The sequence below is a fragment of the Ursus americanus genome, chromosome 25, assembly GCF_024610735.1.
Source record: "Ursus americanus isolate L20-20 chromosome 25, mUrsAme1.1.p, whole genome shotgun sequence".
Lineage (NCBI taxonomy): Eukaryota > Metazoa > Chordata > Mammalia > Carnivora > Ursidae > Ursus > Ursus americanus.
The window spans coordinates 13,132,083-13,158,378 of record NC_142151.1 but is presented as its reverse complement, the minus strand read 5'-3'; the positions used below and the strand labels follow the sequence as shown (position 1 = coordinate 13,158,378).

General features: G+C 35.0%; 1 protein-coding gene across 2 annotated transcripts in view; it reads left to right on the top strand.

Annotated features, from left to right (window-relative positions):
- LRP6 (LDL receptor related protein 6) overlaps positions 1-26,296 on the top strand; it is a 192,066-nt gene that overhangs the window by 67,725 nt on the left and 98,045 nt on the right. For both annotated transcript variants that reach the window (XM_087855642.1, XM_045781475.2), the window contains exon 4: positions 25,442-25,638. In XM_087855642.1, coding sequence (XP_087711768.1) covers positions 25,442-25,638 — 197 coding nt within the window. The remainder of the gene's footprint in view (positions 1-25,441; positions 25,639-26,296) is intronic.

Genomic DNA, 26,296 nt, shown 5'->3' with positions numbered 1-26,296 from the left:
ATACTGGGACATGGGTGTTTCTGACATTTTCCTCTGCACTGAACCTTGCTGGGATCAATGTCTTACGTAAGCCTCCTGGTAATAACCAAAAGTAAAAATCTGTATATATAGAAAAGATTAATAGGAATCTAAGCATACTACTACAGAAATTCAAATCACAAAGTAAGAGAGCAAGAGAAGGAACAAATGTAATGTAAAACATCCAGAAAACAATGAACTAAATGGCAATATTAAGTCTATACCTATCAATAACTACTTTATGTAGAAATGGACTAAGTTCTTTAATGAAAACATGTTGAGTGGCTGAATGGAAAAAAACACAAGACCCACTATATTCTGTCTGCCTATAAGATACTCACTTTAGCTTTAAGAGAACACACATTCTGAAAGTGAAGAGATGAAAAGATATATTACATGTGAATGGAAACCAAAAGGAAGCAAGGGGTAGCTATACTGATATCACACAGAATAGGCTTTAAGCCACAGACTGTAACAAGAAACAAAGAAGGTTTATTATATAATGATAATGGGGATAGTTCAGTTAGAGGATATAACTTTGTAAATATTCATACACTCAACATCATAGTGCCTAAATAACGTAAAGCCAATATTAACAGATTTGAAGAGAGAAATAGAAAGCAATGCAACAATAGTAGGGGGCTTCATTATCCCACTTTAAACAATAAATAGATCACCTAGGCAGAAAATCAATTTGGAAACATTGGCTTTAAATTACCTGCTAAGCCAGGTGGACTTAAGAGACATTTAAAAACACTCCATCCAATAGTACCAGAATACACATTTTTCTCAAGTGCATATGAAACATTCTCCAACATAGGTCATATGTTAGTCCACAGACAAGTCTTGATAAATTTAAGAAGGTTGAAATCATATCAGGCATTTTTTCTGACCACAGTGGTATGAAGGTAGAAATCAGTTATAAGAAGAAAAGTGGAAAATTATCACTTTGTACGTGTGACTGTTAGAATGGCTGTTATGAAAAAGACAAGATATAAGCGTTGGCAAGAATGTAGAGAAAAGGGAGCTCTTGTGCCCTGTTGGTGGGAATGTAAACTAGCACAGCCACTGTGGAAAAGAGTATGGAGGTTCCTCAAAAAAAAAAAAACAACCCCCCCCCCCCAAACAACAAAAAAAAACCCCTACCATGTGATCTGGCGATTCCACTTCTGGATATTTGAAGAAAACAGAAACATTAACTTAAAAATATATGTGCGCCCGCATATTCTTCGTAGCATTATTTATAATAGCCAAGATATGGAAACAACAAGTGTCCTTTGATGGATGAATGGATGAAGAAAATGTGGTGAATTCCAAAAAAGTATATTATTCAGTTATAAGAAAGAATGAAATCTTACCATCTGAAAGAACAGGGAGAGACCTTGAGGGCATAATGCTAAGTGAAAGAAGTTAGAGAAAGATAAATACTGAACTCACTTATATGTAGAATCTTAAAAAGAAAAAAAAAAAAACAAAAAAACCCAAAAAAACCCACAAAGCCACCAAGCTCATAGATACTGAGAACAGATTGGTTGTTGCCAGAGGCAGGGAGTGGGGCATGGTCAAAGGATGGATGAAAGGAGTCAAAAGAAAAAGGTACAAACTTTAATTATAAAATAAATAAGTCAGGGGGATGTAATGTATAACATGGCAACTATAGTTAATAATACTATATTACATACTTGAAAGTTATTAAGAGTAAATGTTAAATGTTCTCCTTATAAGAAAAAATTCTATGTATGTGATGTATGCTAACTAGACTTATGATAGTGATCATTTTGAAATACATACAAATATCAAATGCTTATATTGTACACCTGAAACTAATATAATGTATGTTATTCCTTAATTAAAAAAAAAGAAAATTGGAAAATTTACACATATATGGTGATTAAACAAGTTCTTCCTGAGCAATATGTGGGTCAAGGAAGAAATCTAAAGGGAAATAAATATCTGAGACAAATGAAAATGGAATTGCAATATTCCAAAACTTATAGGATACAAAAAAAGCAGTTCTAAGAGGGAAGTTCAAGCAATAAATGCCTGTATTAAGAAACAAAAGATCTCAAACAACCTACATTTATACCTCAAAGAACTAGATAAAGAAGAAGAAACTAAGCCCAGAGTTGCCAGAAGGAAGGAAAAACCAGAGTCAGAGTGGAAATTCATGAAATAGAGCCTAGTAAAGGCAATAGAAAAGATCTGTCTGATCAAGAGCTCTTTTTGAAGAGAGGAACAAAATAGACAAAGCTTTAGCTAGACTTAACAAGAAAAAAGAAGACTGAAATAAAATCAGAAATGAAAGAGAAGACATTACAGCTGATACCACACAAATACAAAGGATCAGAAGACACTACTATGAACAAGTACACACCAACAAATTGAATAACCTAGAAGAAATGGATAAATTCCTAGAAACATACAGCCTATCAAGACTAAATCATGAAGAAATAGAAAATCTGAATGGACCAATTACTTGTAAGGAGATTGAATTAGTAATCAAAAACCTTCAACAAACAAAAGTCTAGGACCAGACTGGTTCACTGGTGAACTCTGTATCAAACACTTGAAGAAGAATTAATACCAATCTTTCTTAAGATCTTACACAAAGTAGAAGAGGGGGGATCTCTTACTCATTATTATATTACCCTGATAGCAAAACCAGACAAGGAACCTATAAAAAAGAAAAATTACAGGCCAGAGTTCCTAATGAATATGGATGCATAAATCCTTAACAAAAATGCTAGCAAACCAAATGCAGCAGTGCATTAAAAGGATCGTATACCATGATCAAGTGGGATATATTCCATTGACAAAATTCAGTATTCATTCATGGTAAAAGTCTCAACAAAATGAATATAAAGGGAACATACCTTAACATAATAAAAGCTATATATGACAAACTCATAGCTAATACTATACTCAAAAATGAAAAGCTGAAAGCTTTTTTTCCCTAAGATCCAAACAAGATAAGGATACTCACTCTTGCTATATTCAGTGTAGTGCTGACGGTTCTAGCCCGTGCACTTAGGCAAGAAAAAGAAATAAATAGCATCCATAAATGAAAGGATTAAGTAAAACTATTTGCAGTTATATGTTATGTTATATGATGTTATATATAGATAATCATAAAACCACCACAAAACTATTAGAATTAATAAATTCAGTAGAAGTACAGGATACAAAGTCAATATACAAAAATCAATTGCATTTCTATACACTAGTAACAAACTACCAGAAAGAGAAACTAAGAAAACAATTGTATTTACTATAGCATCAAAAAATATATGTATCTAGCACACAGTAATAGATTTAACCAAGGAAGTGAAAGACTTGTTCCCTGAATACTATAAGGCACTGATGAAAGAAATTTGAAGACACAAATAGATGGAAAGATAATCCCTGCTCATGGGTTGGAAGATTTAATTTGTTAAAATCTCTGTAGTATCCGAAGCCACCTACAGATTAAGTACAGTTCTTATCAAATTCCAGTGAAGTTTTTCACAGAAATAGAATAAACAATCCTAAAATTTGTATGGAACCACAAAAGCTCCCTAATAGCCAATGCCATTTTGAGAATGAGGAGCACAGCTCAGATGCATCATGCTCCCTAATTTCAAACTACATGACAAAGCTACAGTAATGAAAACAGTATGGTATTGGCATAAAAACAGACACATAGATCAGTGGGACAGATTAGAGAGCCCAGAAATAAACCAGTACATATATGAACAATTAATTTCTGACAGAGGAGCCTAGAATGTACAATAATGAAAGGATAGTCTCTTCCATAAATGATGTTGGCAAAATTGGGCAGATGCACAAAAGAATAAAACTGGACCTGTATCTTATACCATACACAAAAGCCATCTCAGAATGGGTTAAAGACTTACGTTTAAAACCTGAAACCATAAAACTCCTAGAAGAAAATATGGGGTAAGTTCCTTGACACCATTATTGGTGGTGATTTTTTGGATTTGTCAACAAAAGCAAGGCAATAAAAGCAAAAATAAACAAGTAGGACTACATCAAACTAAAAAGCTGCACAGTAAAGGAAACCATCAACGAAATGAAAAGGCAGCATGTAGAATGGGATAAAATATTTTGTCAATTATATGTTTGAATAAGTTGCTAATATCCACAATATATGAAGAACTCATACAGCCTGATAGTAAAAAATCTCATTAAAAAATGGGCAGAGGAATTTAGTTTAATTTTTCCAAGGAGGATTTGCACTTGGCTGTCAGCTACAGGAAAAGGTGCTGAACATGACTAATAAACAGAGAAATGCAAATTAAAACCACAGCGACTGATATTGATGGGATTATATATAGGTGCAGCCTGCTTGGAAAACAGTGTGGAGGCTCAAAAAATGAAAAATATTACTTACTACCATGTGATCCAGTAATTCCACTTTGGGGTGTATATCCAAAGAAAATCAAAATAAGATCTTGAGATATCTGCACTTCCACGTTCATAGCAGCGTTATTTATAATACCCAGTACATGGAAACATTCACGTCAGTGGATGAATAGGTAAAGAAGATGTGGTATGTATATATTTAATGCAATATCATTTAGCCATGAGAAGGAAGGACATCCTGCTGTTTGTGATAACATGGGTGGACCTTGAGGACGTTAGCTTTAGTGAAACGAGCCAGATAAAGACAAATACTACATGGTATCAGATATATGTGGAATCTTTTTTTTTTTTTTTTAAAGTTAAACTCATAAAAACAGAAGAAAAGTGGTTGCCAGGGGTTGAGGGGGTGGAGTAAATAGGAAGAGGTTTTGTAAAAGTATATAAACTTTAAAATGTAAAATGAATAAGGTCTGAGGTTTTAATACATAATGTTGTACTTATGGTTGATAACACTGTAATATATAATTGGAAATTTGCTAAGAGAATAGAACTTAAATATTTCCCCCTCCCCAAAAAAAGAAAAACCAAAAATGTGTGAGATATGATTAACTAGGTGGGATCCTTTTACAATTTATATGTGTGTTATATCATCATTATGTACACTTTAAATATCTTTCAGTTTTATGTCAGTTATACCTCAATAAAGCTAAAGAAAAAAATTATTATAAAGAAAAAGAATGAGGAATAGACTATTGTCCTTACATAGAAAACCTCCCAGAAGGATATGCCCACAGAACATACCAAACCTCCATTTAAAAATGCACTATCAGTAATTTAGACAGCAATATCCCATGTCAGAGACCAAAATAAATTAAAATTAGCAAGTTCAGAAATGAGGGATGCTTGGGTGACTCAGTCAGTTGAGCATCCGAGTCTTGATCTCAGCTCAGGTCTTGATCTCACAGTCGTGAGTTCAAGCCCCACATTCGAGCCTCCACCCTGGGCATGGAGCCTACTTAAAAAAAAAGAGTTCAGAAATGAGACGACAGAACTAAGAATTAGAAATAAAAGAAAAATTATTTGAGAAAAGATAGGTAAACTGAAAGGGACATAAGAGTGAATAAACAAAGATCTTTAAGAGTTGAAAAGGAAGAAAAATTTAAAGACCAAAATGAAACGTAAAAATGTAAAAAGGGTGGGAGAGGAAGTGACTAATATTGAAGATAGTCAAAGAAGAAACAACACAGATAAAAGACCCTTTTAGGAAGATATCCAAAGCAAGGGATTAGAATACATAAGAAAAACTATAATTCAGGGAAATTTACTTAAAACAAGATTTGAAAGTTCAGTTTGAAAGAAAACACTATGGGGGCACCTGGGTGGCTCAGTTGATTAAGCACCTGACTCTTGATTTCGGTTCAGGTCATAATCTCAGGGTTGTGGGATCAAGCCCCGCGGTGGGCCCTGTGCTCAGTGAGGTGTCCACTTGAGATTTTCTCTCTCCCTCTCCCTTCGCTCCTCTCCCTGCTTGTGTGTGCTATCTCTCTCTCTCTCAAATAAATAAGTAAATCTTAAAAACAAAGAAAGAAAGAAAACACTATGTACCTGAGAATAATAGTCAAACAAAACCAAGATATATTCTAGTAAAATTATTCTGTAGAGAAAAAAAGTACTGTCTTGGCCTCTAAAATAAATTACTTAAAAGGAAAAGAAAATTGAATTAGCATCAGACTTTCCCCCAGTTTCACTTCATGTCAGAATTAAATGGAGTAGTATTTTCAAGATACTCAAGAGTTTAAGAAAATGTGAGGCAGGTTTGTTTGTTTTTTTAAATACATTGTAACTGATTCTCTCCTGTAAAGCCACAAACTATTACCGACATGCAAGAAGTCAAGAAATACTATTTCCCTGAGTCATTCCTGAAAATGTGCTAGTGTCTGAGCTTTAGACGACCAAAATGATGAATGAGATATCAAAAAAGGTTTGATGAAGAACATTAAATATATAATTACTTGTATGAAAACTAAAGGAGGATTCAAATTGAGAGGGTATAGTATGTAACAGTTATTTTTAGAGAAGGTAAAGTACCACTGGAGGGAGAGTAGAGAATACTATATACAAAATTTTTGTAAAACTCTTCATAGTAACTACATTGGTGTATTGATGTTAATACTCATTCTGAGGTTGTGTTTTTTTGTTTTTTGGGTTTTTTTGTTTGTTTTTTTGGAGACTGTTTAATGTTGGATTAAGTAAGTGAGTAATCATTGGGTGTATTCTTTTGCCCTTGCATATGCAGGATTTTCGGTGTAGAAGTTAAGTAAGGAAAACTGATAATTCTGAGTTTTAATTGGAAGTACTGGCATGAACTCATTAGGTATTTTATGTTATACAGATAAATACACACAAATATGTTTTGTTTATTTCCTAACTGTGACTACTGAAGAGGAATAAGGGGAATAAAAGCACCCACTTTATAGTCTTGGAAAACGTTCCACCTTACAAGAAATCATACCTTTCAGATGAAATTGTTGATTCTGTGTCTGTGGCAAGAAATGTACAAGATGAGCTGGAACATATGTCCTACCAGATAGCAAAGAATCTGTTACAGACTCTAGGGTCATGCTAGTAAGCCTGGAGAAATAACTTGAGAAGCCTCTCTCAGGTCAAAAATGGAAAGAAACTCATCAAGTATGTTTAAATCCTTGAGTTCATAATGATATTGTAGAAGGGAAGTGGTCAGTTTGAGAGGATGATAGGGAACCAGTTCATCATTACTCCTAATGTTGGCAGTAAAGGAAAAGAAGCAATTTATTTTCCCTTTCCTACATGAATCTACCAGTAGCTAACAAAATAGTAGATATGGGAAAGCTGTTCCCACTAATATATGAAAAATAAATGATATAATTAGACTATCAGCATTTTATAACTTCCAGTGAACTATTGGATCTAGGCAGTGAACGTCAATGGCTGCTCATATCACAACCAAAAAAAGAATAGACATTATTTGCCTGCTGTTGGAAGAAAAGTACAGCATCTTTCATTTTGCTGAAGGTATCAGTTCAGCATGAGTCTGATCGAACTTGGAATTCGCAGGAAAAACAGAGGACAGAGAAAATACTCAACTGCTGTATGAGTTTGCATCAGTGGATATAGACACAGAGGTCAAATATATCCACAGGTGATGGAACCTGTAGATCAAAAGAGACTGAAAAGAGGATTGAAGGGGAGGGATGAATAGGCCAAGCACAAGGTTTTTAGGGTAGTGAAAGTAATTCTGTATCGTACTATAATGATGGGTACATGTCATGCATTTGTCTAAATCTGTAGAATGGACAACATCCAAGACTGAACCCTAATGTAAACTGTGGACCTTGGGTGATTATGATGGGTCAGTATAGTTTCATCAGATGTAACAAAAGTACCACTCTGGTGGAGGATGCTGATGATGGAGAAGACTGTGCATGTATGGAAGTAGGAGGTATATGGAAAATTTTCAGTACATTCCCTTCAATTTTGCTGCGAACCTAAAGCTGCTCTAAAAAAAAATTAAGTCTTGAAACTGAACAGACATAGGAAACAAAAAACAATAGGTGGTCAAGACTAAACTTCTCTGTGGATGTGCACTCAGCTAATAAAACTAAAAAGTAAGGAAGTGATTACTGTAAAGTCAGAATAGTGGTTACTTTTGAGGAGAGGGAAGGGTCGAGACAGGATCCGTGAAGAGTTTTCTGAGGTGGTTAGTAAATTTCTTTGCTGATTTTGTGAAGGTTACAGGGTGTGTGGGTGAAGGTTACACTAGTTTTTTCTGTATCAGCCTTATTTTATAATAAAAAGGTAAAAAACAAGTTATCTTTAAGCTTCTCAGCAGATAGAGGAAATTAAGTTACCAGCACACATTGGGAAGGTGGAAACTTACGAGTTCTTTGCAAGAGAATGTTTTCATCAGATTAAATTTCAGAAAAAAATTTTCACATGTAGTCACTAAGGGATGTAATGTATTTAAAAAAATGCAGTTTTTGTGTGTATGTTAATTTTATATTACTTTCCCATGGTAGTCTCTGTGTCAGATTGGGGCATTATACAGTAGAGGTGGTTCTACAAATGATTGAGCTAATGTTACTCAAAATAGAAATCTTCTGGAAGTTAAGGATAGACCTTAGAGTACCCAGGGAAGGAATAAACTCTGTATCCCTTAAGTAGTCTTTCAGTCCTCAGTGTTTTGATTTTTGCTTTTGATAAGAGCATGTAGCAGACCACAGTACCTAGTACTTATTAGGTGTTCAGTAAATGTGGATCAGATGATATTATTTATTACAGAAGAAAAGTTGTGTGCTATTTTTTTTTATAAAAATGGTGCTTTTGATTAGAAATCAGCAACGCATGATCTTTTTAGCTACTCTTCCAGTGATAATGGATTTGTCCTTAAACTTCCACACTTTTCAAGTCCCTTTTGAGATGAACACCAATGCATTTGTCAAAAAGCCATACAAATACTTGAAGGATGCAGTTTGGTCTTGGAAGGAGTAAGCTAACTGATCATCAGTTGAGAACGATATCTTTAACCTTAGATCTGTTACATTCTGCAAAGATATCTCACACAAAAGTAAAAAAAGAGTCTTAACCTATTCAGTTCCTGGAAAAGCTACATAATTGTTGATTCCAAATCTGAAAAACCCACATGAACTGTACAATTTCCATGATGAACTTCAAAGATTCATTACTGCCCCTCTTCCCTTTAAAGAAAATAAACAACAAGAATTTATCGTGTATACTTATTTATATTTGTATCTCTCCTTTCAGTCTTCATATAAGCTGTGGAATGTAGTTTTAAGTATCAGTTGCGTTTAGACACAGATAACTCAAGGCTCTCATACACATTTCCTAACATACATTAATACTCCTAAACACTGTCTCTGCAGAAGGTACATTACCTGTAAGACCGTTAATGTGCTTTGTGAGGTACAAAGTTCATAGTTCTTTCTTCTCCAGTTGCAACAATGGAAAGACTGCAATATTTATCTTTGGGAAGACTGCAATATTTAGGTTAGTTTTTTTTTTTTTTTTTTTTTTTTTTTACAATTTTATTTATTTAACAGAGAGAGAGAGCACAAGCAGGGGGAGCAGCAGGCATAGGGAGAGGGAGAAACAGGCTTTTTGCTGAGCAGGGAGCCTGATGCAGGGCTTGATCCCAGGACCCTGAGCTGAAAGCAGCTACATAACCGACTGAGCCACCCAGGCGCCCCCGATATTTAGTTTTTAAGAAAAAAGTTATCGGAGGGCGCCTGGCTGGCTCATTCAATTAAGTGTCCAGCTCTTGATCTCAGCTCAGGTCTTGATCTCAGGGTCATGAGTTCAAGCCCCACATTGGACTCTGTGCTGGGCACAGAGCCTGCTTAAAAAACAAAAAATTATCAAAAACAGTTGACCCTTGAACAACACAGGTTTGAACTGCACAGGTCCACTTACGTGTGGATTTTGAAAATAAATACAGTATAATAAGTGTATTTTGTCTTCCTTGGGCTTTTCTGAGTAATGTTTTCTCTAGCTTACTTTAAGAATATAATATGTAATACATATACAAAACATTTGTAAATTGGCTCTTTATATCATCAGTAATGCTTCTGATCAACAGTAGGCTGTTGGTGTCAAGTTTTTGGGGAGTCAGAAGTTGTGTGTGGATTTTCCATTGCACTGGGGGTCAGTGCCCCTAAACCCTGCATTGTCAAGGGCCAACTGTATTGTCAAGGTGGCATTTCTCCCTAAACTGATCTATGGATTCAACATAGTCTCAACAAAAATTCCAAAGGAGTTTTTTGGTATGTGTGCGCACACATGTGCACACACTTTTTTTTTAAATGACAAATTGAATCTAAAATTTGGGAATGTCTAGAACCTATTAAAATAGTTCAATTTTATTAAGGTAAAAAAATGCATGATATTTCAACTTGATTTCAAGATTTACTGTAAAGCTAGAATAATTAAAACTATGAGCTTTTAAGTTTAAGGATAGAGATCAGTGGAACAGAGTTCAGAAACAGGTGCACATATAGTTAACTGATTTTAAAGTAGGTATCAAGGGTGAAAATATGCTTTTTTAACCTGCATTGACAGACATTGAAGAAAAATAATGAACTTTAACATCTTGAGGGAATAATAAAAGCCCTCTGTGGAAAATAATTCCTAATAACTAGGGTCAGATTTTTAAGTTAAGATTATTAAAGAACAGTTTAGTCAGTGATAGCAGCAGTAGGAAATGGGGGAATAGTTACAGGCAAGTCTAGGAGGATGGATAGGAGCCAGATCATGCGGGTCTAGTATTTTAAGATAAGGCATTTGAATTTTATCCTGAAAAGTAGTAGCAGTCATTGGATATTTTCAACTAGCAAATTGACCTGGCTAGATTTGTCTTTTAGAAATCCCAATTTGATAGTTGTATAGAAAGTGGTTTGAAGATTATTTAGAATTAGTTCACTTCCTTAAATCTTCTAGTAAATCATCATTATTCTCAGGTGAAGTACAAACTCTTCATTGTGACTTTAATGATCTAATTCCTTTATCTCATTTTAGAAAAATGTTCTCACCGTTTCCTTCCTCGCATACTAAGACCCAATCCTAATAAACTACCTGTAGCTCCCTGAAGATAAATCTATGATGACTCCTTTTTCTGCTTGGAATGGCTGGTTAGATGGAAGTGTCATTCCTTTGAAATGGATTCAGAAAAGTAGGATAGGTTCTTTTTTCTTTTCTTCTTTTCTTTTTTCTTTCTTTTTTTAATGTAGGAAGAGAATGAGGTTGAGTTCAGCTTTGGACATGTTTACAGTTGAGCTTCTTAGAGAAAACTATGGTTGTGAAGTCTGCAGAGCTTTGGATATATGAGCCTGCAGCTCAGCAGAGCAGTCTCACAAGGAGATATAGATTTATAGTCATTATGAAGTTAATGGTTATTAAAGCCATGAACTATAAACATAGGGGAATTTTGTATCAGTACCAGAGACTTAGGTAAAAATAACAAAATACCAGAAACCTTGAAGAATTTCTTCAGGGTCCAGATTGAAAGATGTCCCAATCTGAGCGGTGTGTGATCCCTTTTTGCCTGGGTTTCAGGAAACCCCTCAGACCTAGGCAGATTGACATGGTTCATTACCTACTGAGGTTGTGAAGAATTTACTAAATTTACTAAAGAATTTACTAAAGAAGCAAGTTGAAGAGATTTGCCCAAATAAATAATAATAATCACAGCTCTTCAGAGATGATGGCTGGAAGTGAGGGTGATGAGGAGGAGGAGAAGGTGGGCTAGAGTGAAAGTAGGCCTCATCTGGATTCTGTTAGCACTTCCGGGAAACATACCAGGTACTGAAGGACGCATATATTATGGTAACCATACTTGACATGATTGAGCATGTTAGGCAAAAATCAGAGGTGTAGTTAAAGCTGGCTGTGAATGAGCACAGTGGTGTCAGAGAATAAGCAAACTCAAGATATTAACAGACTTCTTGGTGCTACCAAAAACATGAAAAAAAAAATACATGAATATGCTATTATTGCTAGCCTCAAATCCTCCCCCTCCTTGCGTGATTTGATTTCCAAATTAAAGTAAAACTGCAAATTGAAAATTTATTTACCTCTCTCTTCTTGATCTGAAAGCCTGGGCCAGGAAGTTTTAGACTGTAACAGAATTGATCTCAACTTTCAATAAAGTACAGACCTTCCTCTGAAATACAGGGAAAAAAAAAAAAGTAACAGGGCACTCAAAAAGATACTACAGTCCAAAGAATTACCTGTATTAAAGAATCAGAGTTAGTGTCTTCCTGTAATCTCCTGTAAGATAGAGGAGAAAAAAATTATCAGAGTTTAAGAGGATACAAATATACATGCAAATAGAGTAAGTAGTATGAAAGAAAACATTTAAGATCAGTAAAAATGATGATGAAGAGCATGATTGTTTAAAACAGTTTATGCAGTGAGGACTAAAAAAAAAAAATCAAATCAGTGGAATGGAATTTAACCTTGAGAAATTCTTCTACAACTTGGAGATGCAGAGATGAAAATGATGGAAGAAACGTGGATCTGGAAGATGTGGGATCTGGAGGTTGGTGAGGGGTCATGTGTTACTGCAACAGAAATACATGAGATGTGCAAAGAATCAAAATATACTATTTCCATTGCTCTTTCCCCAAAAGTTACTTGATATGTTTTAGAATTAAAATTTAGAGCTTGAGAGAGGAAGTCAGATAATTAAATATTTGTGAAGAATGAAACCAGTTAAATATGGAGTTAAATCTAGTAATTGCTGTTAATGCGTTTTTTAAAACTTAATGAGACCATGAGATATTTTGAAAAAGAAGATAAAAAAGTATAAAATAAATATGTAAATATCAGGTGTTATCAGTAAAAATGAGAAACGATGGTGGGATGGTTAGATGAGGAAGAAGGGCCTGCTGGAGTAAAACCATCTTAACATCTACCTTATACATGGGGCTATCAGGAAATACTGCCTGTTCTTGCAGTTGAAAGTTATCTAAATTGAATCAAATATGATTTAAAAACATAAAGATAATTTAAATGGAGTAAAACAGTTTGTATATCCTCCAAATCCCTAGAGATGTAAAGAGAGCATATAAACTCAATCTAGTGGGAAAAGTCCATGAAAAAGGGGAGAGCGGGAGAGTAAGGAAAGAATAAAAATGGACAGCATAAGAAAGAGTGGGATTCAGCAGTTTCGCTGTTAAATATAAATGCAAGATAAAGATTCTATAATCTGAATGTTGAGCAGTAACTGTTTTTAATCATGCTGTCCTATCATGAAACATTTAAGTTGTTATTTATTTATTTTTTTTTAGATTTTATTTATTTATTTGACAGAGAGATACCCTGTGAGAGAGGGAACACAAGCAGGGGGAGTGGGAGAGGAAGAAGCAGGCTCCCAGCGGAGGAGCCCGACATATAGGGCTCGATCCCAGAACGCCACGATCATGCCCTGAGCCGAAGGCAGATGCTTAACGACTGAGCCACCCAGGCGCCCCTAAGTTGTTATTTTTTACTTCTATAAATATTGCTGGAATAAAGAGGAGCCTATGAGTCTGTACCTTTGATTACATACTTAGAATTAATTACTAGAAGTAGGATTTGTATAGCAAGATAGAGATTTTAAGGCCTTTTTTTTTCATGGAATGATTTTGATGATTCCGACTGTCATACATAGTGTATGCCTGCATCTCATCATTTTTTTACATTAAGTTTAAGAAAAAAATTTTATCCATTTTGAAATTTTAAAATACGTTTTACTTATATTAATTGTATTTTTTCTTTACTGGTGAAAGCGAGTATTTTCCATAGTGTTAATTATAGTGGATTTTCATTATTTATGGTACTTAATTCTGTGAAGTTGTTGCAAACACTGAGATAGTGAATACAGAATCAGTGCTCTTAGGAAATACAGAATTAGATTCCTGCTAGCCTGTGGTCAAAACATTTTCATCAGCTGATCATTTCGTATTCTTTTTAATGTATGTTTCTGCTTAAAAACACTTTAATATATAATGTTGAGTGTCGAACAGTATGGATGTTTAAATTATAGCACAATCATTCAATGTAGCGTTATATAGGCATCAAAAATAATGTGAAAGAAATGTTTAATAACATGGTGAAAATCTTTATAATGCATTGTTAAATGAAAACAGGTCATTATGATGCAGTAAACGACACAAATTTATAAAAACTCACTTTTGTAAAAAAAAAAAAAGAGGGCGTTTGGAGCTTTCAAAATAAATTAACCATTTTTCTCAAGGCAAGTTAACCACTTTTGAGGAGAAACAAGGACTTTGGGGCCTTGCTGCATATATTCCCAATGAAGAAGCTCAGTAATTAGGGGGTGCTAAATGCTCTCTATTCTTGGCTTAGTGCAGGTGCCTCCATCATTTCTTGGTTTGGCTCAGCTTTTTCCCTTCCGTCCTTTGGGGGCTATGATGTAGAGCAGATGGATTTTTACCAAATTTTGAATTCTAAACCTTGTTAGTTGGTTTCCTGTTGTGCCTTAACTATTATAAAAATAGAAACCAGTTTTTCCGTTGCTTGATGTTTGGGAATTGCTTGTATTTGTATATATATATGAGCATATTGTACACATGCTTTAATAAAGCACTAGAAAGATGTTCTTTTTATTTCTCTTTCCAAATTTTTATGGGGAACTTACATGTATTTCTTATATAGTCAGGAAAAAATAATTACTTTGGAAGAAAAGTAAATACCAGATTTTGATGAATTGATTTAGATGCCTTTAATGTTTTTCTCTACATTCTACTCCAGATACATACAGTATTAACTTTACTTCTGTCTGGCCTACCTACAGTCTTGAACACAGTGTAGTTCCTTCATGTGAGGCCCAGTTAGATGTATAAGACACTATTGAAGTTTACCCATTTTTAAATTATTTATCTTTTTGAGTTGTAAGAGTTTTATGTATTCTGGGAATACTTTTTTTCATTGCATATATGATTTAGAAATATTTCATTTCAACCTGTAGCTTTTGTTTCATTTTCTTGTCAGCGTGTTTTGAAGCACGAAAGTTTTTGATTTTGATAAAGTGTAATCCGTTAGCTTTTTCTTTGGCTAAAAGTGTTTTTGATGTCTTTAGAAATCATTGCCTAATCCAAAGTCATGAAAATTTACAGCTGTGTTTTCTTCAGAGTTTTATTGTTTTAACTGGCACATCCAGATTTATGCTGCATTTTCTGTAGGGCATCTTACACTCTTATGTCACATTTATTCTCAAGTATTTTTTAATGGTGTTGTGAATGAATTATTTGATTAATTTCAATTTATGAATTCTTTTAAGATGCCACATCTAAATGAGATCATAGAATATTTGTCTTTCTCTGACTTAATTTCACTTAGTATAATGTTCTCAAGGTCCATTCATGTTGTTGCAAATGACAAGATTTCCTATTTTTTTTTTAATAGTTGGATAGTATTCTGTTGTACATATATACACACCACATTTTCTTTATCCATCCATTTGTCCATGGACACTTAGGTTGTTTCCATGTCTTGGCTGCTTTAAATAATGCTTAGTGAACGTGGGTATACAGATAACTCTTTGACATAGTGATTTTGTTTCCTTCAGATATTTACTCAGAAGTGGAATTGCTGGATCATATAGTTCTATTTTTAATTTTTGAGGAACTTCCATACTGTTTTCTTTTTTCTTTCTTTTTTTTTAATACTGTTTTTTATAGTAGGTGTACCAGTTTACATTCCCACCATCAGTGCACAAAGGTTTCCTTTTCTCCACATCCTTGCAGGCATTTGCTATCTCTTCTCCGCTCCCTCCCTCTCCCCCCCTCTTCCTTCCCTCCTTCCTTCCTTCCTTTGTTAATGTGTGCCTAGCCCTGTGGAAAGGTCTGCTGGGGGGCCCCCTGTGGTTGAGCTGATTTATCATTTTCCTTGCCCTGGTGAGGAAGCTTCTGCCTCTTTCCTCGCTGTCCCCATGGCCTGGGGCTAAGCTGTTTTCCCATGTGAAAAGGAGATTTGAGATTCTGTCAATGGAGTCCCATCTGGGTGAATCCAAAGCAGAGGTCACTGAGGGTAAGCACATGGGACATTCATCAAATATACAGGAAGCCCCACTAGGTTCAGGCAACTCTTTAGGCACTGACCATGACCACTACCCAGTGCACAGAGCAAACAGCATTGCTGCCCTCCAGAGCTCCATTCTGTTTGGGAGTCAGACAGTCACATAGTGCAGCCAATGTGATATTATCCTGGCTTCTTCTAGATATGGATGAATCTTCCTTTTTTTTTTTTTTTTAATCGAACAATGTTAGATCAGTTTTGGTGTACAGCATAGTGATTTGACAAGTTTATACCTTATGTTATACTTACTACAAGTGTAGCTACCCATCTGTCACCATACAATTCTGTTACAGTACCATTGACTATATTCCTTGTATGCTGTCTCTTACCTTTTTGATGATAGCCATTCTAAGAGGCATGAGGTGATACCTCATTGTGACTTTGATTTGCATTTCCCTGATGACTAGTGATGTTGAACATCATTTCATGTACCTGTTGACCATCTGAATATCTTCTTTGGAAAATGTCTTTTCAGGTGTTCTGCCTAGTTTTTAATTGGATTATTTGTTTGTTTTTTGATACAGAGTTATGTAAGTTCTTTGTTATTTTGGATATTAACCCTTATCAAATATATGATTTACAAATATTTTCTCCCACTCGGTAGGTTACCTTTCCATTTTGTTGATCACTTCTTTTGTTGTGTAGTGCTTTTTAGTTTGATGAGGTCCCACGTGCTTATTTTTTATTTTGTTGCTTGTGCTTTAGGTGTCATTTCCAAAGAATCATTGTCAAGAACCATGTCAAGGAGCTTTTTCCCTGTGTTTTTTTTCTAGGGGTTTTATGTTTTTCAGCTCTAAGATTCAAGGTTTTAATCCATTTCGTGTTAATTTTTGTAAGTGGTATAGGATAGGGGTCTAGTTTCATTCTTTTACATGTGAATGTCTAATTTTCCCTGAACCATTTATTGAAGAAGCTATCTTTTCTCCACTGAGTATTCTTGGCTTTCTTGTCAAATACTAGTTGATCATATCAATTTCTGTATTTTTGTATTGCTAGTATATAGAAAGGCAACTTATTTCTGTGTGTGTGTGTGTGTGTGTGTGTGTGTGTGTGTGTGTGTGTGTGTATTTTAATTCTTTAGTATTTTCTATATTTAGAATCATGGCACTTAAGAATAATGACCGTTTAACTTCTTCCTTTCCAGTCTAGATGCCTTGTATTCCTGTTTGGTAATACTGACTAGATCCTCTACTACAGTGTTAAATAGAAGACATCCTTGCTTGATCCTGATCTTTGGGGGAAATCATAATTATAGGTTTTTTTGTAGACACCTTAATCAAGTTAATGAAGTTTCCGTCTGTTCCTAGTTTTTTCACAATTTATACCATGACTGGATATTATATTTTGTTCAATGCTTTTTCTGCATCAATTGAGATGATCGTGTGATTTTGTTTCTTATTTCGTGAACATGATGAAATTACATTAATTGTTTTTAGTTGTTGAACCACTCTTGCATTCTTGGAGTATCCCATTTGGTCTTGGTTTAGAATCCTTTTTAGATGTTACTAGTTTCAGTTTGCTGACAATCTCTTGAGGACTTCTATGTCTTTATAAACATAAGAGGTATTGGTCTGTAGTTTATTTTTCTTATTCTGTCTTTGTCTGGCCTTTGTATCAGTATAATACTAACCTCAGGGAATGAGGTGGGAAATTCCTCTTCCTCTATTTTCTGGAAGGGTATGGGACAGATATTATTTCTGCTGCAATATTTAGTAGAAGTCAACAGTGAAGTCATCTGGGCCTGGGGATTTCTTTATGGGAAGATTTTAAACTATTAAGTCAATTTCTTTAATTGTTCTAGGTCTTTAAGTTTTTTTTTTTTATTTCTTCTTGAGTCACTTTTGTCAATTTGTTTCTTTCTAGGAATATTTCCCTTTCGTCTAAGTTGTCTAAGTTGGCATAAAGTTATTCATCATATCTTCTTATAATCCTTTTAATATCTGCAAGGCCAGTAGTGATGTCCTTCTTATATTCATGATTTCATTCACAAACTTCCCAATTTATGCATTTTCTCTTTTGGGAGGGGGCAGTCTACCTAAAGGATAGTCAGATTTGTGAATCTTCATAGAATCCACATGCAGTGTTAACTGATTTTTTTTCTCTACTGTTTTTGTGTTTTAATATTTCATTGACCACTCTAATATTTTTATTTTCTTTCTTATGCTAGCTTTGCAGTTAATTTGCTCTTTTTTCCCCGTAGTTTCTTTCTTTTTTTTTTTTAAAGATTTTATTTATTTATTTGACAGAGATAGAGACAGCCAGCGAGAGAGGGAACACAAGCAGGGGGAGTGGGAGAGGAAGAAGCAGGCTCATAACGGAGGAGCCTGATGTGGGACTCGATCCCAGAACGCTGGGATCACACCCTGAGCTGAAGGCAGATGCTTAACCGCTGTGCCACCCAGGCGCCCCTTCCCCCTAGTTTCTTAAGCTTGAAGCTTAGTTTATTGATTTGAAATTATCTTCTTTTCTTAAAAGAAAAAAAAAAAATCTTCTTTTCTAATACAGGCACTTAAGGAATAAATTTATAGAATTTACCCTAAGCACTGCTTTGGTGGTATCCCATACATTTTTTAATAAGTTTTTTATTTGTTGTATTTTCATTTCCTTTTATCTGAAAATATTTAAAAGAATTTCTTGTGATTTCTTCTTGGACCCGTTGCTTATTGAGAAGACATTAAGGAAGAATTTAGAAAATTCTCATTTGTGAATTTCTCAAATTTTGTTGTTCATTTGTTAATGAATTCTGTAGTTCTCAGCAAATACACTTTATATAATTCAGTCTTTTTTTTAAAGGTTTTATTTTTTTACATGAGAGAGAGTGCACGCATGAGTGCCATAGGATCATGACCTGAGCCAAAAGCAGACGCCTCTGTCTCAGTCTTTTAAAATAACTTGAGATTTATTCTGTGACCTAGTATGTGGTCTATCCTGGAGTAAGTTCCATACGTACTTTAAAGAATGTATGTTATGTTATTAGATGGGAATTTTCTTTAGAGGCTAGGTTAAATTGGTTGATAATAATCAAATTTCCATATCCTTGAGGATTTTCTGTCTAGTTTTTTTTTTTTTTTTTTTTTTTTTTTTTTAAGATTTTACTTTTTAAGTAATCTCTGTACCCAATGTGGGACTCAAACTTACAACCCTGAGATCAAGAGTTGCATGCTCTAGGGGCTCCTGGGTGGCTCAGTCATTTAAGCGTCTGCCTTTGGCTCGGGTCCTGATCCCAGGGCCTGGGATCCAGCCCTGCCTTAGTCTCCCTGCTCAGCAGGGTGTCGCCTCTCCTTCTCTCTCCGCCCCTCCCCCAACGCCTGTGCTGTCTCTCAAAGGGATAAATAAATAAAATATTTTTTTAAAAAGTTGCATGCTCTGTCAACTAAGCCAGCCAGGCATCTCATTTCTGTCTAGTTGTTCTATACTTCTGTGAAAGTAGGATGTTGAGATCTTGGACTGTTAATGTTGAATTGTCTTTTGCTCTCTTCATTTCTGTCAGGTTTTTCTTCATTTGTTTGAGGCTCTTTTTTTGTGTGTATATGTTTATAGTTGTATCTTCCTGATGATTTGAATCTTTGTTATCATAAAATGTGCTTCTTTACCTCTTACATATATTAAAGTATATTTGTCTGATAGAATCACTCCATCTCTCTTAATGGTTACTATTTACTGTGACCTTTTATTCTCAACCAGTTTGTATCTGTGAATAAAATGTCTCTTGTAGGTAGCATATAGTTGAATCTTGCTTTGTTTTACCAAGTCTAACAATCTTTGTCTATATATATAGAGAGAGGTATTTTTTTGAAGAGGAAAAACTGTATATATTTAAGATGTTCAACCTTTTGCCGTGGTGGTTTTTTTTTTTTTTTTTTTTTTTTTTTTTTTTTTTTTTTTAGAGATTTTATATATTTATTTGACAGTGTGTGCAAGCAGGGGGAGTGGCAGGCAGAGGGAGAGGGAGAAGCAGGTTCCCTGCAGAGCAGAGAGCCCTGGGATCCTGACCTGAGCTGAAGGCAGAGGTATACCTGACTGAGCCACCCAGGCACCCCCAACCTTTTGCCTTTTGTTTGAAGTGTTTATTCACATTTAGTGTTATTAATGATATGGTTGGGTTTACATCTGACATTTTGATGTTTATTTTTTTATATCTGTTTCTTTTTTGGGTTTTTTTTTTTTTTTTGGTTCTTTTCTGCCTTCTTTTGTATTAAGTAGATATTTTCTAGTAGATAATTCCTTTATTGATTTTTTTTTATTTTTTTATTTTTTTTTAAGAGAGAGAGAGAGAGTGGGGAGGGGCAGAGGGAGAAGAAGAGGGAATCTTAAGCAGGCCCCACACCCAGCACAGAGCCCATCTCAGGACTCGATATCACAACCCTGAGATCATGACCTGAGCCGAAATTAAGACTCGGACACTTAACTGACTGAGCCACCCAGGCATCTCAATTTTTGAACTGTATTTTTGAGAGTAAAACAGTTTTAGTGATTATTCTAGGGGTTGCAATATGCATTTTGTTAAAATCGACTTTATGATCATACTGAGTTAATTCCTGTAAAATATAGAAATTTTACTCTAGTGTGTCTCTGTTCCCTCTCTTTTCCTTTTTGCTCTTATTGTCATTTAGATTACATTTCTATTATAACCAATATCATGTTATGATCATTATTAGTATGATCTTACAGGTTTTTTAAGGGTTAAAAAAAAGAGAAAGTATTATATAGTCTTTTTTTTTTTTTTAAGATTTTATTTATTTACTTGAGAGAGAGAGCGCGCCCGGCCTTGCACAAGAGCATGAGTTGGGGGAGGGGCAGAAGGAGAAGCAGACTCCCCTACTGAGCCAAAGCCTGATGTGGGGCTCAATCCCATGACCCTGGGATCATGACCTGAACTGAAGGCAGATGCTCAACCATCTGAGTCACCCAGGCACCCAGCATCTTTTTGTATTAACCTACATATTTGCTGTTTCTGATACTGCTTAATTCTTCCTGAGGATTTAAGTTACCATTTGCTCATTTCTTTGCTCCGGTATAATTTTATTCTCTCCCCTTGTTCTTTGTATTTCATATCTTTTATTTTTTAAAAATTTCTTGTCCTATTTCTTTTTGAATTTAAAAAATTCCTCCTTAGGGATACAATGTACAGCATAATGACTGTAGTTAATGCTGCTGCATGACATACAGGAAAGTTGTTGAGAATAAATCCCATGAATTCTCATCACAAAGAGAAAAAAATTTTTTATTTTTTGAAGTTTTTTTTTTTTTTAAAGCATCTTTATATATATATTTTATTTATTCGACAGAGATAGAGACAGCCAGCGAGAGAGGGAACACAGGCAGGGGGAGTGGGAGAGGAAGAAGCAGGCTCATAGTGGAGGAGCCTGACGTGGGGCTCGATCCCATAACGCCGGGATCACGCCCTGAGCCGGAGGCAGACGCTTAACCACTGTGCCACCCAGGCGCCCCTATTTTTTGAAGTTTCTACATGAGATGATGAATATTAGCTGAACCTATGGTGGTAATCATTTTATAATATATGCAAATCAAACCATCATGCTCTATGCCTTAAACTTAATACAGTTGATGTATGTCAGTCATTTCTCAATAAAACTGAAAAAAATCACAAAAAAAGAAAAAATTCATCCTTTTCACTTTGTTTCCTTATTTGTTGTTTGTTTCTTGTGTTATTTCTACTTTAAACTTCATTTCTGAAGTGATTTATTCTTATATTTCTTATTCTTTCATCAGTTCTGTCACCTCAGTTTTGAGGTTTTTAATTTTAATTTCTGTTATTCTTTTATGGCTAGTGTTATATTGAAGTATTATTTAGGTTATAGGTTATAAATTTTGTTTGTTCAACAGCCATATATTTCTGGCATATTTTAATTGTAAGGATATGATTCTTTATTTTTGGTTTTATTTTAAATACTAACTTTTTAAATGAGATTTTCCCTTAATATTTTTATTGTCTTATTTTCATGTGTAATTGTTTTTCTTGAACTCATTGAAGAAGGCAGGGTACATCATAACTTTTGTAACTTCGTTTTGTGTGTGTGTGTGTGTTCTAAAAAATGGTAGCTTGCTTTCTGACATTTCCTGACTTGGGTTCCTTCTCCCACTTTTTTTTGTACCTTATTTTTCCAATCCCTCTTGCACCTATCATTCTCATTTTTCATTCTACTCCCAGTAATTTATCCTCAGTATGGGGCTTTGTCTGGAAGTGAGTCCTGGAATGTCAACTTTGAGAGTTCACAGTGGGTTAAAGTGTACTAGCCCCTTCAGTGCCAACCATGAATTCATTGTATTCACTCATTCTTGGAGTGGCCAGAACCCCTCCTCATCAGCTGATGTTCTCATATTTGTTTGCCCTACTTTCCATTGTTACCTATCTTGTGTGTTCTTCTGTTCTTAGGTCTCCTGAAGGCCCTATTTTTTCTTTCTGATTCCTACTGCAGAAGTACTGATGCCAATCAGGTCTTATGGCTATTGGTAGTTTTCCATACCTTTTTGGATTTTGGATTTTGTGGTAATATTTTTTTACTTAGCTGTTTTGTGAATGTTGTCCATGGATTTTTGATTTTGCTACCTAGTTGTTGTGTTTTCATATGGAGGGCTTGTGGATTTCCCAAACCTGTGCTGCTACCACTTTTGTCATCTTCTTAGGTATTATAACAGCTTTACTACGGTGAGGGAAGCTCCCTTCCAAGGTTAGGTTCACATGTCAGAATTCATGACAGTAGTGCTTTGGTATGACCAAAAAAAGATTTATTACCCACACAGGTGGGGGAATTCTGAAACAGGGGCAGAGGACAGCTTTCTGGGAAGAGGTCCAGAAACAGAGAAAGTGAATGCAAGTGCGCAGGTGTTCTATAAAGGACAAGTCCAGTTGGTGCAGAATTTGAAAGAGGCACCCACCAAGCATGGAATATGGAAGAGGTAGCAAGTGGCTCATGTACTTGGGGGTATTGGTGGGATTGAGCCCTGTCAGTCAGTGCACTGCTGAAAATGACAGACACAGGAAAGGGATGATACTCAGAGGTTGTCAGCACTAAATCAAAATACCAACAGCGATCTCAGTTTCTTTCCTTTGGTCTTCATAGTAGAGATCCATTTTTTAACTCCTGTTGTTGTGACATACAACTGAAGAACTGAGCTTTGATCTTGCCTGCCATCTTTGTTTTTGCTACCCATGATCAACTCCTTGAAGAAACTTGTTTTCAGGGAGAAACCAAGAGGTAGGCCTACTTAGTTATCCCAGCCAGAGAGGTGAAAGGTGAAGATTATGTACAGTTATCTCCATTTTCAGGAACAAGTCACTATTGGTTGGATGAATCAATAAAATGACCAAAGAATATGTTAAGAATGAGTTATAGCCTTCTTAATTCTGCTTTTTATTCAGCTCTGTTAATTACATGTATCATTTACGATATTTCATTTTATCAAGCATTTACTGAGTGTCTAATCATTCCATTTAATTTGTGCACACAGTGTTGCATGAGATCTTGGGAATATAAATAAGCCAGAGTCTAGGATTTACTTGATTCTAATATGATACTGATTTTAAGAACTTTTTATTGATTTACAAATACAGGAAATGTACACCTCAGTTGTAAATATTACCCCATCTCAGAAATATTAAAATATTGAAAAATATATCCTAAAATTGAGGAATTATTTATGAAATGTTTGTTAAGTACCAAGCATAATGCTAAATGGTTTTGCATCTATTACCATTTAGCCTTTACAGTAACTCAATGGGGATAGATTATTATCTTTCATTTATAAATAAAGAAAATAAAGCTTGAAGAAATGATGTAAGTAGTTTAAGTGTTAGAGGGACATTGAACTCAGGTCTATCTGATTTCTTACCGATACATAAATGTTTTTAGTCAGTATGTAAAGTGAGTGTATCTTCTAGGGAGGGATTTTGTTTTTCCTGATTGTTTTCCTCTGTTTACTTCAAAGAGTGAATTTTAACTTTTTATTTAATAATATGCAAAGGACTTAGAAGGCTTTTTTTCTTCCCAAAGTTTTTCAAAGATTCGATTATAGAATTTAGTTCTTTAGGATGGTTAATGAAATGCTAAGTCATATATTACTGTTCTTCCGTTCTCAGTTGTGCTCCTTCTTTCTTGGCAGCTTCTCAGAACTCTCTTACCATACTGAATTTTGGTAGATTTTAGTGTGAAATATGTAGACCTATTTAAATTCGGACCTAAACGATATCATTCCTATAAATAACATAACCTCTTTGGTAAACTTACTGTTCATTTAAAAAGTAGAAGAAGCCACCTCAGAAGTTGACATTGTGACAGTTCTTTTGGGGAAATGAGAAGGAAAAGTAATCTGCTAGGGGAAAAGAAGAAAAATGAGAGGAGAAAATTGTGGCGATGTGGGCTGGCAGGGTAGGGATGAATTTCTAAAATAGAAAATTTGTTTGGTAAACTGGTCATGCTAATCTTGTATTCAGTTTTTTAAAAATCCGGCCTGAATTTGAAACACCTTAGGCTAGGACCATTCCATGTACAATAACAGATGTTAACTCTGCTTAGATAAAAATTATCTTACTGCTCTTGAATTTAATTTAGTATGCTGGTGGTCTCTTCAGTAATGTCCAGGACCTAAAAACTGGTTTTCCCTAAAATATGTGTTGTTCTTTATTTCTCTTCAGTTGCTTATACTGTCCATTCCTCCCTCCCAGTCTATTTATGAAAATATTATATTTGATATTAGGTAAATATCAAAGAATTTTTTTGAATATTATTTTGAGGCAGAGCATGATTTGTTCATTATTCAGGAATATTTACTAATAACTCTCCAAGACACTGCAGAGTACTGTGGTTGAACACTAATCAGTAATCACATAGCAGAAGGCAAGCAGAAGTGATCCTTTACTAGAGCTAGACTGGGGTTTGCAGAAAGAGCTCCACCAGAACACCTTTTTTAGCCTCAAGTATATGTTTTTATTTTCAGTTACCAAAACCATAGGAAACGGTGGAAGAAACAGGCTCAAATTCTTTGTTTTGACACATCAAGAAGGGGAAAACCTATTGCAGATTTAAAACTACTTCACAGTGCCAACTTTAAACCTTGGGATTTTTCTTTTTGTCCACCTATCTTCTAACAACATGAATTTTGTGGAAGGATAGAAGATGTGAGTCCAGAGATCGGAATTGAAGCAGTGCTAATACTTGAGCCTTCTCCCTGCTAGTTTGTAATAAACCTGGGGCCTGTTGCCAAGTACTTGGTTGGGAGTTTTGAACACTATGAAAATATATTCAAATTTATTATGTGACTTATTTTTCGTAGGTGTATTTGACCTTAAGATATGTGTTACTTGGGATTTTTGTGTGTTATTGTGGAAACAAGATGTTTTAATGGGCAAAATAATGTTTTGATAAAAGAAAATTTAGATATGTTTGAGTTTTTCTGTTTTTGTTAATAGGCAGGCAGTGGTTAAAGGTTCTCTTCCACATCCTTTTGCCTTGACATTATTTGAGGACACATTGTACTGGACTGACTGGAATACACACTCTATTTTGGCTTGCAACAAGTACACTGGCGAGGGTCTGCGTGAAATCCATTCTAACATCTTCTCTCCCATGGATATACATGCCTTCAGCCAACAGAGGCAGCCAAATGGTAAGTGATCTTGATTTTTAAATTGCAAGTTGGAATAGCTTTAGCACTCAGATGTCTGGCTTTAGTGAAGGCAGGAGCAGAGAGGACATATCCAAAGGTAGTGGGAAGGAATAAAACATAAGGAAAATGTCAAAATGTAATTCAGGTTGAGTGGCAGCCTAAACCATAGCTTGTTATCTATCACTGCTGGCCACCTCAGCCCTTTGTTTGGGTCTGGGGTTATGGTGGTTTAGAAGAGAGACATGAGATAAGAAATTGAGATACTAAGCTTATACACAAATGCATTTCTTCTTTATATTATTTCTCTCAAGTGTGTTTTTAAAAGCAAACAAGCACTTTTCTTAAATGGAAAACTCTGTGAATCTAACTGGTGAATTTAAGTACCTTAGGTTGTCCGATAAAATACCTGCTTAAACTTGTCTTTGCACACTTCCCCCCTGCCCTTTTTCTTAGTTTTGCTTCTATTTTTGGTCAACCTTTGCAGTGACTTGGGCTTCGGCTGCTGGCAACAATTTCTTTTAAGAGAGGAGTAGAATTAGGTTTAAAAGGAATATGAGAATGTTAAGTGTTTGGCACTTGTATATAAATAAATGTCTGGCATGTGTCTGAGTATATTTCAGATTGTATTCCATAGCCAAAAATAAAGGGTATTTGGATT